The 15,362-nt window shown below is 40.1% G+C and overlaps 1 protein-coding gene across 18 annotated transcripts in view; it reads right to left on the reverse strand.

The window, feature by feature from the left end:
• The window catches only part of ARHGEF28 (Rho guanine nucleotide exchange factor 28), a 116,514-nt gene that overhangs the window by 55,266 nt on the left and 45,886 nt on the right, over positions 1-15,362 (reverse strand). For 10 of the 18 annotated variants that reach the window (XM_072921931.1, XM_072921936.1, XM_030257997.4 and 7 more), the window contains exon 2: positions 10,858-11,008. The exons of 6 other annotated variants lie outside the window; for them this stretch is intronic. In XM_072921931.1, coding sequence (XP_072778032.1) covers positions 10,858-11,008 — 151 coding nt within the window. Of the gene's footprint in view, positions 1-6,915; positions 10,818-10,857; positions 11,009-15,362 lie in introns of those variants that run through there. 2 more of the 18 variants (XM_072921932.1, XM_072921937.1) reach the window with 2 other exon arrangements.

Below are 15,362 nucleotides of genomic sequence, written 5' to 3' on the forward strand. Positions count from 1 at the left end.
AACTATTGCACCCAGCAAAAATATCCAAAATCAAACCACTCGATAAATTAAATTTGAGTTTGTCTGTTACTGAATATTATTTTTAAAATATTTCTTTATGCTGCATCAGAAATTTATTTTCTATGGAGGTGTAAAGGAAAAGATACCGCTAAAGGCTTTCCTTACATTATATTAATATAGCAACACAACTGCTTTTGGAAGGTCACAGAGCCATATAGCATGGTTTGGGTTGAAAGAGAAGTTTAAAGGTTACCTAGTCCAACCTGCCCAGCCATGCCCATGGACATCTGTCATTAGATCAAGTTGCTCAAACCCAACCAAGTTGCTTATAGGAATTAGAATCCAAGAAAATTCATAATGAAATAATACAACTGGATTAGAAACAACACTTGTTAAGGTCTGGTGCATTTGTTGCTTTGAAAAAATAGTCCTAGACCACTGCCAAATCTGCAATAATACACTATAGCTTTTGTTTAATTTTAAGATTCTAGCTCATAAAGCCTAAGAACAGTAACTGTGGTGTTACATTTCAGGTAAATGGCATGCTCTGTCTCACCCCTTGAAATTGTATGACTTATTCCAAACCTGTAATCCTCCCCTGAAGTATCCTGTGTCTCTAATTCCATTGGCCCAAAGTTTTTCCCATGCCCACTTTGAATCTCCCTGTTAAGTGTGCCGGTGGGACCAGGCTCTCTCTCCTGACCGGCTCTCTTGGCCCGTGCTTTCCTGGCCCCTCTCTCCACCTCCCCTCTCCCCCTCCCTCCCCCTTCCCTCCCTCAGAAACCATGCTGCTTCCTGGGGGTGGGACCCCCAATAAACCCTCATCTAATGAGCACACTCCAAAGCCGTGTGGAGCCTCCTTTCCTGCCTGCTGCTACAGCGAACTCACAGCTTGGGGGGTCTCCCGGGGACACCCCAGGGCTATCCCCCCAAACACACCAAAACAAGTAACCTCTATACTTAGAGAAAAATGGAAATACCTATTTGGAAATGGCACACTATGAATATTTGGTTTTAAGTCCTGGCAAGCCTTGGGGGATCTCATACTACTAAAACATCCTTACGCATCTCATTTTGTTTCTCCGTCAATGCAAGAATTTTAACATGATTTTAGTGACTCTCACATTGAGAACTGCTAAAGCTGCAAACAATTTCCTCATGTCTGACAAGATCCCAAAGCCTTTGTTTATAAATAATATAAAAGCATTGTTTTCTACAGCAGCTCATCAAATTCTGGCAGCTCACATCATATGGAAATGTGATTTGGCAAAATTGACAGTACTTTCTTGTGGCAATGAAGCTTTCTAAGGGTTGGTCCTAAACCAACAACTAGGCAAAAAAGTTTCAGAGTCTCCATTTCTTCTTGTATGCTTAATGCCTTCCCCAGCCTGAAATCCCTCTCATAAATAAACCTACTGGGTACAACAGGCAAGGGTGGTGTACATCTCCAGTGCTAGGCTGGCAAAGGTTCAACACATACCCATGAAAAACAGCCCAGGCATTAGGGATTCCCACATTACAGTGTAAACCTGAGCCTAAGTTTCTTGACTTCAGCAATAGTCCCCACTGCTGGGGTGCAGAAACCTCAAAGATAAGGGGGCTGATGTGTATGCCTCAAACACCAATAGACAGACAGCTGTGGAGCCAGACAAGGATTGTCCGTAATAACATGCCGTGATAAGGAACAGGATGTGGCTCAAGAGGTAGGGCAGCACTTTTCTGAGACAAATACCCTTCTTCTGGATCCTGGAGATAAGCACAACACAATACAGCTCAAGTGTAGGAATGAGGTAAAGAAGTAGACATGGACTGTAGAGGAGAGGTCAAGACAACCTAAGACCCCCAAAGCCCACTTACCCAGTTCCAGAAAGGTCTAGAAAAATGGACTGTACATGATAATTCATTTGTGTAGAAAGCAAGAAGCTTAGCTCCTGGGTGTGAAAAAAATTATCTAAATAAACATACTCCTCCAAAGCTGAACTGTACATGAGCCCCAGAACTCTGGACACCCCACTAGTTGGATTGACACTGAAGCCAGGACTGGTGATCCCCTTTTCTTTCTCTCTCCTTCTCTTTAATACATCTCGCTTTCTCTTGCTTCCCTTTCAACCCATCCCTTTACACCCAAAACCCACGGCTGTGTTCTCTACAGGAGGACATCAGGAACTGCCTTATAACAATTTCTGTACCATGTTGTAATTTATTACTAAAATTGTGTAAGCTTTTGTGAGCTTTCTGACTTCTGCCATTCATTTTGATCATGAGCATCTATGAGCATTTTGGGTGATCTCTTCCCCTTCAGGTGGGATGTCACATGGGATCTTCACAATCACTTAGTGGACTGCAACGTGCCAAGCCAGAAATAACCCAAATCCCCCTTCTAATAACATGCTACTTCTTTTAAAATTCTGTACAAGAGTAAAAACCTAAGTAACAAATTCTGGAGAAAGATGCTGCAAGTACAAGCTATAGCACAATATGCTACCTGCAGTATCTTCAGTCTGTAAACCCTTATTAATTATCTGCGTTAAATTCCATGGGTTTTCCTGGAGATGCTCCAGTTAGCCTGTGGTTAAATGTGAGATGGCTAAATATTCATTGGCATTTTAAATAGTAACAAATTGTTTCAGGCTTCATAGAATCATAGAATTATGTATACTAGAAAAAATCTTTGCAATCATTGAGTGCAATGGAGCTATGACTCCACTGTACCTCTTTACTCCCACTCTACTCCTTGCCCCCTCAATTTCAAGCATGTGAAGGAATGACAACATCAAACTAACCTTGTAACATGAGAAGTTTAAAGCCTTGCTGAATGTGGGGGAGAGCAACATTAATTACACATTGACTGTGCTAGTAACTTATTTCCACCAGAAAAGCCCACATAGTTTAAAAAGTGATGAAGTCATTGCAAATGTCCAAACCACACACTGCACTCCTACAGCTTCACTAACAGCCTCTTTGTACATGTGCTCTTGATCTTACAGGGACCATCAGCAGACCTTTCCCTCCAGGTGAACATGGCAGCAGGTAACAGCTCAGTGTACTAGGCACCAGTAGTATTATGCAGCAAGGCTGCACTTGCCTGAAAGATTAAGAGTATCAACAAAACCCATTTTCAAATAAAATGCCTAAGAAATCTCCCCTGGGCATTCAAAATTGCAAAATTTTGCAAAAGATGCAAAAATTTAGTAAAAGACAGGACTGCCAGAGCAAACTGGCAAAGGTGTCCCCAGAAGAGTTTAGGTTCTGTAAGGTATTGGAAATGGATTTCAAGATGCTTACTACGGTAAAAATGACATGAATAGAACAGAGGAGAATTAGCTTTGCTACTGAAGCAACCTAGCAAGCACAGCTCAACAAGCTAATCCTTCTGCCAGAACTGAACACCCACTGGCTCTATACTGTGATCACAGATAAAGAATAAAGACATGCCTTCTTTAGAAGACCCTGTGGCTCTCTGCCATCTCCCTGATAAACAGTCAAGACAGATGTATGTGTTATTTGATGTCATGCTGGGAAGAATAATCTCCAAACATGGTTAAATAAAAGACCTTGATCAAAGACTAACTAGGCACAAGTTCTCCACATCTTCTCTAATATTTTAGAGTAATACCACAAGATCTGGGTATTTTGCCATCCACAAAGCTTATACAAATACTGTAACTTTAAAAAGACACATTACCATCATAGCAGTAATTAAAACCATGTTTTACATTGGTGAAGGAAAATGTATAGTCTTGAATGGCCTGTGTCAGAAAATAGCAAGAACATAACACTGATTTTTTTTTTTTTTTTTTTTTTTTTTTTTTTTCACAAAAATCAAAACTTAACTGGTTTCATGGGAGAACACACAGCAAAAAAGCAGATAAATACCTCAACATGACCAAGCTAAGAGCAAGGAAATTACAACTTACAATGAATAGTTTTCAGACAGCTCATTACATTTACCCCCAGCAATCTGAGCAGGGGTTAATGTATAATTGGAAGTAAGTAAAAAATACAGATAGCTAAGTGCATGGGTTATGCAGGACTGCAGATATACTGCTCTAAAAACAAGTCACATTAATTTTAAGAAAGAAGTTCCTAGCATGAGTCCAACTGAAACAACATGCATATCTATAGACATGAACCATACAGTTTCAAGGGGAGAACTACACCCTTAACTGAGGTTTCTTAGGCCTTCATTCAGACAGCACAACTTCTCCTGACAGCAAAATTAAGCAATTACTTGAGCATAAGCCTACATGGAGGGAAAATTAGGTAGGCTTTGAAGTGCTATTGTCATAGAAGAACACTTAACTGTCTTAAATCTACAAAGTAGAAACTAAAGCACTGTGTTACCTATACACTAAACAAGGGGGATCAAGCATATAGATGCTGTAAAATAATGCCAACATGTTCAAGATGTAGTCCTAAATGAGCCAATAAGAATAAAATCACTTGCCAATCTACTTTGGTCTTGGTCACCTAAATGTGGGTGGTAAGAAAGCACCGGTTTTCAACGTGGAATTCACAGTCCTGACTCCCTCCCTAAAGAAGGCACCTTACCTACTATACAAAAGAATATGCCAACAGAAATAATTTGGTGTCTCATTTTATAAAACAGTATACAAAAAAAAAAAAAAAAAAACAACAAAAAACAAACAACAACAACAAAAAAAATGCCACTTAACACTTTCCCATGATATGGGATGTTTGGTTTCACTTCACACCTCTACACGAGTGGACTCAGCGTGTAACTCCCACCTCCCAGTGCAGCAAGACAGACTAATCACTGACAGATATTCTCAGCACCCCTGAAAGTTTTTAAAGCTCACAAAAAGGCTGAGAGAATCACTGTCTCTCAGCATGTAGGACTGTGCAGAGTAAGGACTATGGCTGGTGACAATTTCACATAAAATAACAAAATAAATACATTTGGTGTCTTGCAACAAGGAGAAAATCCTAGATCCTCTCCCCAGTCCAATCACTAACACAGAGTCATGTTCACATTTTCTGTATAGCTTAATTACCCTTTAACTATTCCATGGCTAGCAGCTTCCATACAGGGGGCAATCCGCAATGCATGTCCCAAAGGAGAGAAACCTGCACTTGGCTCTAACAGACTCCAGGAGTTCAGGGGAAGGGCAGGGGCTGCACATGGAGTCTGAAAGGAGCAGCAATGAAACTTTGGGCCTTAAAATGTGAAAACACTGATGTACATGGTAGGAAGTGGTGTGTGATAACTTTGCCTCTCCATTCCAGAGAGTGAAACAGCCTGCACAGCTCCCTGGCATCCCAAGAGAAGCAGCCCTAGGTCAGGATACCAGCAGCCTGATGTTTCAGAGGGGAAGGGTAGCAGTTGAAATTTCATGGTCCAGAACAGCTGGAACACCCAGCACAGAAACATGATTTGTGAAGTGTCTGGAAGAACCCTGCACTGTTTCCTGCCAGCCACTGCAAGTCTCTTGTTCACTGTGACCTGAACCCCTGTAGGAATGAAATGCAGCCACGAGCTAGGTGCCCCACACCTGCATGCCAGGATCAACTGGTCGTGTTCAAACACTTGCAGAAAAAAACATAGATCACGGGCTTAGGTCATGAGCCTGCTCTCCCCTTGCACAAGCACTTCTCCCACCACATCAACACACAGAATTTCAATCCGCCAAGCACAAATGAACCCTTGAACTTTACCACTGAATTATGCACAGGTACCCAAAAGCACCTTCTTCCTCCAACAGCCCCACATACAAGGTCAGCTGTGTGTATAAGCCACATACTACTAAAATGGATGGAAAATAAGGTGTAATACTTTAACATACAAGCACCACATCTGAATCAAGTGCTTTAAAAAAGACCTGTCTAAACAAAAGTGAATGAAGGATAAGTGCACAGCTGCCGCATTTACAATTAAAATGAGTCCTCCTTTGAGATGGCGTAAACACATACTGCACAACTTGCAACTCATTTCATCTCTGCAAATTGCATGTGTGTTCATACACACTGCAGAAACTCCTGTGCAGTTGGGAAATACTGCATCTCTTCATGAAAAGAAGGAAAAAGTTGAGGCAGTGCCTTGCATGTACACATTTTCCACTCTAATATAGGTCTCAGTCTGTGTAAAAATTATTTTCTTGGCTTACTATATTTAATGATACTGATGCATCTTACTTCTATGATTTGTTTTTTCCCTTTCTAAAACACAAAAACAAAAATCCCAATTCTATGAAAGGAAGCAGAAATCACTTTTTTTTTTGCCATTCTTTGTCTTTATTCTTTTCCTTTTATATGTAGTAAAATTTTTTCTTTACTTCCAGTCATAGTTATCCCTTACATAAACTTGCCAGTCACTGTCTTTGAGCCTCCTTAAACCCCCCCCCTTTCTCATACTGACAGCATTTATAATCCCTACCTCCACAAAGAAGGATAATGTCTAACTGTGCAAAGATGGCAAATTATCCATTTCATTTTTCTCCTCATTCTGGTATGATTCTTCTCATAATTAAAAAAAATCCAGAAACCTGTTAGCTGTTGAGGCATAACTGATTTACCGAATTCTCCCTAAATGAAAATAATTGCAACCAGCAGAACTTTTTCATCTGCTGCCATCCCTTGCAGCTCCAGGGTGTCAGAGTTGTTCAGTGAGAGCTACACATACATCAAGAAGGAAAAAAAAAAGCCTTGAGAGAGTAAAGAAATAAAAACAATTGTAAAGAACAGTACATTATCTGGAGAAAAAAACACTTTCTTTTTACTTAAAGAATTGCAACTCTATTATCTAAAAAGTCATAAAAAACATTGAGGTGGACTTTTGATAGAAAGAAAACCTACCTCACACAAGCTGTTTATAGAGCAAGCTTCACAGAAGCAGAAAATGAAAAGGAGGCAGAGCTGTAAAGTAAGAGTCATTTAAAAGAAAATAGTTTTTTCTACCTGGTTTTGATGCCCTTCTTCGAATCCTCATTTTAGGTAAGGAAGGCCAAGAGTAATTAAAAGGTGAATCAGAGTCTGAGTCCATTTTTGTACTAAATCAACAGAGAGCAAATTCCCAAAGTTGCACTTTGTTTTTCTCAATAGCAAGTCAAGCCTAAGAGTAATGTGGAATAAACGAATGGATGAAGAGGGATCAAATTGCCCACTAAACACTGGGGAGGGAGAAGCTGTAAATGTTTGCTCTCTTCAGGCATCCAGGCATGTAGACAGATCGGGCTGCAAATATTAAAGCAGAAGCAAGAGGGTTGAAGTATGAGAGCTTCGAGCTGAGCTGCTGCATCGTGGTCCAGAGCTATTTGAAAGGTCGCTGTGTGCCAATGAATCATTAACTCACCTTTCCATTTTGATGCAAATGAAAACAATAGGAGCTGGGTAAGGAATGAGAAAATAGTTCTCAAAAGCAAATAAACTATTGCAAAGCTTTGTTCCCATGTTAAAACAAAGGGGATTAGAAGATCTCAAATTAAAGTCAGGTAAAATGCTGGAACTAAGGAAGTCAAAGAGGAACACCAAGCTATGAGGACTAATCAATCTGTTGGGCTCTATATCACTCCAGAGCAATACCCCTTCTCTCAGCATTTATAATTTTGGCAGACCTTGGGATTTTGCAGCTGGAAAAGCAGTGATAACTCACTCAAAATCTGTTACTCCCATCTTTCTATCCCAAATGAGCTTAAAGCTTAAGTGTCACGAAGGAAGATTACACTGTCATTAGAGGAGCATTTTTTCCAGTAATATTTAGTCTGCACAGTAATTTCTCCTTCACACAGTCACCAAGTTAGACAGTGAATCATCAGGATTTTGTAGAGCTGGCACCTTTACAGCTCTGGTCTAACCTCACTGCAATGCACAATACAGCTAGTGACTAATTTACAACAAATCTTCCATTCTTATACAGTCTCCCTGAACAACTCATAGGCAATTAGTATTCAGTAGGAGCTCATTATCCCTTCCCCCAACATCTTTACGCTACACAAACTACATTTTTTTTCCAGGCAGGCTTATATGTGTCTATACAAGAGCTAATACAAAAATAACATGTCCACTGTTTCTTAACCAACTCCAGCAAACATTTCTTTTAGTTACCCCACAATGTATGTGGTTTTGTATTCCACACAAAGGAGGAGAGGGAATGTGGATCAGATTAAATGTCAGGTTTTGGAAGATGATGACATTTGAGCTTGTTAACATTCCTTACTTCACTTCAATTATTTTTCAGGCTGCTAGGGTCTGCAGCGCTACTTCTGTATTATGTTTCAAGTGATTCTTTGATCCACATTTCAGTCAGAGATAACAATGTATTTGTTAAAGGAAATAATGCAATTCAAATGCAAATTTAATTCAAAACCCATTAGAAAAATATTCATCATATTTTCAGAGATAAAATAATTATACAAGTCCTTCATAAAGTGCACAAATTACATAAAACACAGTTGAAACACATCATTGTTCTGCCCTTCCCTTAACTGATGTTCTGCCAGCTTTGTTAGGCCTGAAAAGAATAATTCACCCCAGACACTGGAAGCCTTAGACTTTCACTTTAAATATTAGACATTCACAGAGACTTTGTTTGATTTATATGTATAATTAACAGCCCTCAGTGATAACAACAGACAATGGAAAATACAGGGAGGATATAAATCCATACTTTAAGCATCCACTTAAAAATATCTCCACTCCTTGGAATGTCAGGCTCAAATTGCATTGATAAATCCCCTGAGCATACAGGAACACAGGCACTGATGTACTCCTTCCCACCTGCACACCACCCAGGGCACTCGCCTGCCTCCCACTATGGCCATGGTTTGAGAAATGGATAGGACAGAGCATATCAAGGAAAGCTTGATACCTTTCCAAATACTCCAACAGGAATTTCCCCTCTACACAGTAATTTTCCCTACACAAGTGTGCTGTCTGGCTCACTGGATATATTTAATGCCAACCAGAATTAAAGTTTTCATTTCAGACATGCACAAATGACAGTGCTCCATGGACAAAGGGCAGTTTAGATGTAGAGAGCTGTTGCAAAATTTCTCACCTTTCAATTTCAGCAATTATTCCTTTGTTCTGTTTTATGAGAAATAGTAACATTTGCTTACTTCTATGATACCTCAATTTGTGAATATTTTCTGCAAATTTGGCTTTTTTTTTCACTTATTGATTCATCTAAAAGAACTCACTCTCATTGGTCTTTCTGGACTTCTGTTTAGTTCAGGGAGGGGTAACTAGAGCTGAACAAAACACTCACATTGAGGAAATGAAGCCAATGTATTTAATGGAATTAAAATATTTTACATGCCGAGACATTTACTTTCCTGAATGACCTCTGTACCCTACATAAATGTTTGCACTGACTGCTCAGTTATTGCCTGTCCTCCCTTCCTGAAACAAGCCATGTTCATTTAACATTCTAACACACAAATGAGTAATTAAGATTGTTAAATAATTTTTCAACAGCAACCCTATTACATAATTCTCAGAGAATCCAACAACTAAATTTCTGCAGTGATAAACCCTGATTATGCACTCCTGCTGTTTATAATCTCTTTTTTGTCCAAGTACTTAAGCTTTTCACCTGCACACTGCAACCTTTCCTGAATAGGATCTTGCACAGGAATTTGTCAATCCCAGTCTCAAAGTGCAGATAAATTATCAACCTTAACCCTTACTTTTGAAGGGTTAATTGAATATCACTCACATTACTTGCTCTGTTTGGGCCTTGTGAAAGGCTTCTTTTTTCTTATTTGTAAAACTCCTTTATGCAGCCATGAAAGATGTCATGCTGTTCTTTGCCACAAAGAAGGGCTTTGCCCTACATTCTCTGACTAAAAATATTTTGTTACTTGCACTTTGTAGGGTGATCCAACCCACTTTTCACCTGCCACTCCTACCTTCCAAAGTAGTGGCATTTGCAGGCAGCTACTGCAGAGATCTGACTGCTTATGAGATAAAAGGTGCTTTTAGCTGGAAAATATTAACCTCTTATTCCACCAGCAAAATATTTTTCATTATATATACCAAGGTACAGATGGGAAGATAAAGAACAACTGTGGGGGTTTATGTGTATTATCTAGGGCTAACGCTTTTGATAAATAATGTAGTACCTTAAATTTTTTCAACCAATGTTTACCTAAATACATTCATAAAATCGAAATGATTTTCAGAGATAGTACAGTGTATTGTCTGACCATTCCTGTGGTTCATGGCAAGACAGAAGGAAGCAAAGGAATGTCACCACATCCGCAGACTCCATGCAAGAGCACTGTTGCCTCCCTGCACACACAGTTAACAGCACTGTGGTACCGAGTGGGTGGGCTGCCTCTCCCAAACACTGCTGAACTACTGGAAGTTCTCTCTCTCAGGCAGAGCAGAAGAGGACAACCCTGAGCCACCACCCCCTCCCCAGATGGAGAAGGGACATATACAGGATGGAAAATGTGGTTAACGACCACAAACAGAGCTGCAGAGGGTCACTTTTAGACACTGGTAGAATGAGAGCCACCTGAGCAAAAGCTCTGCCAAAAACACCCTGTTCACTTTGCTCTGGGAAGAGTCCCCCCTGGTATCAGCAATTAAATTGATTTCCCCCAGCTTGATTCTGTCCCAGGCCCAGCAGAGCCTGCAATCCTTTCCCAAGGTGCATCAAAGCATCTGACTAGATAAAATGGTGTAGAAAGGGTTAGGTGATCTTCACCAATGGTCTGTGATCCACAGGCACATGCTTCCCTACCTTCTTCACTCCACTGTTCTTACTGATTAGAGCATATCTTCCCACAGAGAGGATCAGACAATGCACCTACACAAACTATCTGCTCTAACCCATATTACACATAAAAAGAATCAGCAAATATGAATTAAAGGCAACCAAAAGGAAAACATTACCAACTAGATGCCGGCACCAAGCAACCTCCAGCTGTAACACTTTATTTGCCCACAACAATGATGCAATGGCTATGCAGACTGTGGCTGTCAACATCTTCACAGGTCTTGAGAGATAGCTTGTCACAGACATTAGGACCATGCTTTTTTCTATCTTGAAAGACAAAAAAAAAAAAAAAAAAAAAAAAACACTTCTAAGTCTTACCCACCACGGGAAGAAATCTAATCAAAGAAAAGAACAAAACAGCAACACTGAAACCAAATTTTTCTGCATATTTCAGTACAGGCCTACTGGTATATAGAAAAGATCATTATGGCAATTACATTCTATTCCTTAAACTGATCTGAGGTTAAATGGGGATTTCTGTGGAATCATGAAAATCAAAGGGCAGACTCTAGTAAAAATATTTTGTAGATGCCTGGTCACACAGTGAACTGCCAAAAACTTGGCATCACTAATTTTATCTCTGGCAAAACTCGGTTTCCAAGAGGTTTGTATCACTGGCAGAGCAAACAGAATAGAAGAGGTAGATACCACTAGGTTGCTGGCAAAGTAAAGAGGAGATCATGGAAATTATTTTGAAAAATTATTATAATCATCCCTTCCTGAAGTTTAGGGGTCAGGGGGAAAGGCTGTAGTTCCTTGGAAGAAAAAATGTGTGTTTGGGTCACTTTTCTTAATGGAAAAGAGAAACTTTTACAGCTTTATAGATGGCCCTGTGAACATTATCCTTCCCAACCAGCTATGAAGAACAGGAAGGAACTATAAATGTGTAAAAACCCATGCTCTACTCACATTGTTACATGCCCAGCAGTAACAGCATACAGCTGTCACCTCCTAGACTCTTTCCAAACTGTACAGGGCTGCTGATTCTGAGGATAAAAATGCTGGCAATAAAACAGATGCATAATATTGAAAGGGGAAAAAAAACATTTTTCTGTTGCTTTCAATTTATTTCTTTTATTCATTAATCTCAACAGATACTAGTTTTCTCTCAATATTTCCAGCATGTTTACCTTAAATGAAAAAAAGAAAAAGTTCATGGTGGGGGAGGTTTGGTTGGCTGGTTTTGGGTTTTATTTAGCAGTTTTTTCTTTTGTATACATAAAACAGATCTCTAACAATTTCCAAAGGAAACAGAGAGAGGGGAAAGAACACCAGCAGGTGTGACTAGCACTGGAGCGTCTCCTTACAATCTCCTGTTAAGCATGGTCTAGCATCCTGTTGTGCCCTTCTCCTATTTCTGTCATTCTTAAATAGTGCAAATCCAAAATTCTTTTTTTTTTTTTTTTTTTTTTTGGCTTCTTATTTGCCCATCACACTCCCTGGACTGATATCCCTGGGGTTCTTCAGAGATCCTGGAGGATGAGAAACATTTAGCACAAAAAAAATTGAACTACAATTCTCAAAACCAAGCTACAAGACTCACTACTAGACCTGGTGCCTAAGGCAGCCAGGTCCCAATCCAAAGATGAAGAAAACAGGGAGCAAGGAGAGTTGGTGCCCTTTTAGCATCCTACCAAATGTTGAAAGCACTTCTGCAAAGGCACTTCCCAAACTTTGTAAGGGCTGGGGCATGGACTTGCTGCTGGCCATACTGTGGGCTGTCCTTGCCCATCTCCGGGTTGTGCACTCAAATTGGCCAAAACACTCATCACATAGACATCAGTAGGATTTTGGCATTGACCTCAGCAGGGTCTGAAAGACCTCCAGTGAGCACTGTGTATGAGATCTGATGGGGCTGAATTGCAGGTGAGGGAATGAGTGGGCAGTTGGGTGTGCAATAAAAAGTGGAAGTGGTGAGGGATGAAGAAGGATGGACATAGAGTTTGGTGAGAAAGAGCCATAATGATCAGCATGCTTGAAAGGGATGCCTAAGGAAGAACACAGCAGGAACAGGAGAGATGTAGGGATGTGCCCCCTGTTGATGGAGTGAACAAATTACCCTTTGTCTCATTAAAAAGGACAAAAGCCCAGAAGCTTCTCTCCTCAATTTGGTTAAAAGACATCTCATAGGATCTTGGATACTTCATCTGAAACTTAAGGAGAGCCAATTGGACAGAGGCCAAAAAGTCCTGCTTAAGCAATTCACGAGAAAACGAAGAGAACCAAAGAAGTAAATCACTTTCGTGAAGTGTTTTAGCAGCAGCAAGAACCTCTTGCCCTGGCTCAGTTTTTCTCTGTAAAGAGCTTTGTCATTTTGCCTTTTATTAAAACTTTTCCGTTTCCAGCACTGGCACAGAAGCCATCCTGCTACTTTTATGTCATCTGTGGTAGCTGAGTTATCTTGGGTATGGTACTTATCCCTGAGAGCTTATGAGACCTGGCTGGAAGAGATAAGTATCAGAGAGCCCTTCCAGTAGCCACTGCTACTTCAAAGGTCCCTTCCAATGAAAACCATTCCATGACAACATTGATTTTTTGTGGAGATTTCTAAAGCAAGAACCACATAGGAAAAGAAGCGAGAAACAGAAGTAGGAGACTTTGTACCCCCATTCTCACTCTCACAAGTACCCTTTGATTTGCACATCCAGCTACTAGTGAGATTCCAGAGTTTGCTTGTTTCTATTCATTCTTTTTCATTCAATCCCCTTTAGCTGTTTCCCTCTCCCCCACTGACAACTATTTGAATTTCTCTTCTTATCCCCAACTGTGTACTTTTCCTGCCAAAACCACTGTCATTTAACAGCACTGCCAAGCAAACTTTTTTTTTTTAGAATAGTTTAAAACAATTCAGGGTAAGAAAACAATGATATTTAGCAATATGGTTAAATGAGTCAGGTTAGAACATATGCTGATTTTTACATTCAAATAAACCAGTAAACACAGCTTCGGTAAAATTAAAAATTTCTGGCTATCACCGAAGTCCATGTCCACCCTTCTTCATCCCTCACCACTTCCACTTTTTATTGCACACCCAACTGCCCACTCATTCCCTCACCTGCAATTCAGCCCCATCAGATCTCATACACAGTGCTCACTGGAGGTCTTTCAGGCCCTCCTGAGGTCAATGCCAAAATCCCACTGATGTCTATGTGATGAGTGTTTTGGCCAGCTTGAGTGCGCAACCTGGAGATAGGCAAGGACAGCCCACAGTATGGCCAGCAGCAAGTCCATGCCCCAATCCTTATATAGGGCAGTCAAACTCTCAGTTACAGAGACTTCTAAAATGAGTAGAACTGATTTTATTGCACTTTTTCCACAAACAAGTCAACTTCTTAAACATACTCTAAAGTAATTAAGATATAGGGGGTGACAGAGGGTTGGTTCTTTCTCATATAGGTGTTACAACAAGGAATTTTTTTACTTTAATACAAGATCATCGTGTGCTCAGGACACTCTTCACATACGTACACATGTGAACACATATATGTATATCTACACTTTATATTTTTACTTTATATGCAAATAAGATGCCTAAGAAAATTTATTTAAATCAAATTTTAAGCGCCTAAAACTTGTCCAAATCATATGCAAATTCACCACTCTTTTTACCCTCTTATCTCCTCTAAAAATCTGCACTACTACTCCCCATAGTAAGAACAATGGCCAAAATCACTTGATCCTCCAAGAGGACTCAGGATCTGATACATCTGCCCAACAAGAATCAGAGAATGAGCACATCTGAAGTCAGAGGACCTGCCTTCTGTTTCAGCTGTCACAAGCAATTCTGCACAACTGATGCCTTAGAAGGAAAAAATATTTCAGGAATAAGAAAAAGAAATATCAGCTATCATTTCAGGGTAGAGAACTTCTACTTTGTCACCTTCTAAATTATTTTATGTTCTGTCCAGATGGTATAACTGGAACAAAGACCAGAGCAAATGTGGCTTTCATATTAACAAGCCATAATCACTCCCCAGTGGCTCCACACACTCCTACACTGACATACAGTCCAATACTTTGGTCTTGCTTGACAAAACAGATTTGAACACATGGGCACTAACATCCCATAAACCTTGCATTTCTGAGCAAGGCAATAGAGAATAGTGTCCTATTCTCAAAAGCACCAAAGTTAGAATGACTGTGAATATCAGGGGTTTTGCTACTAGCCCCAGTTCCCTTATGGTGCTCTCATATCCCCCATATGGGACAGTGAGAAAATCATCATCAAATAGCTGGCGTACAGGCATTTGGCATAGCAGTAACTAAAACAATAGATAACTAGATGCTGATTTAGTGAGAGGCAATAAAATAATCTGCCAGCTTCTTAGAACCGTCTCTGAGTTTATGTCAGCTCATTTCCCTCTAACGTATATCCCCTATATGCATGCAAATCTATCCCCTTCCTTTCTGCACACACGAAGTGAATCTTCACTTTGCAGCACCAAAATCTGCACACAGAATGCCTCCATTTGGGCTGCTCTTTTTGACTCAGCACTGGACCACAGGGCGGTGATGTCAGATTGGCAGTCTCTGCCTGGCACAGCAGCTCCCACTTCCACAGCTTAGTTACACATTATATTTTCCAACTTGCTGTGCTTTCCACAAGACCATGTTTGCATAT

This window comes from Taeniopygia guttata, chromosome Z, assembly GCF_048771995.1.
Source record: "Taeniopygia guttata chromosome Z, bTaeGut7.mat, whole genome shotgun sequence".
Classification (NCBI taxonomy): domain Eukaryota; kingdom Metazoa; phylum Chordata; class Aves; order Passeriformes; family Estrildidae; genus Taeniopygia; species Taeniopygia guttata.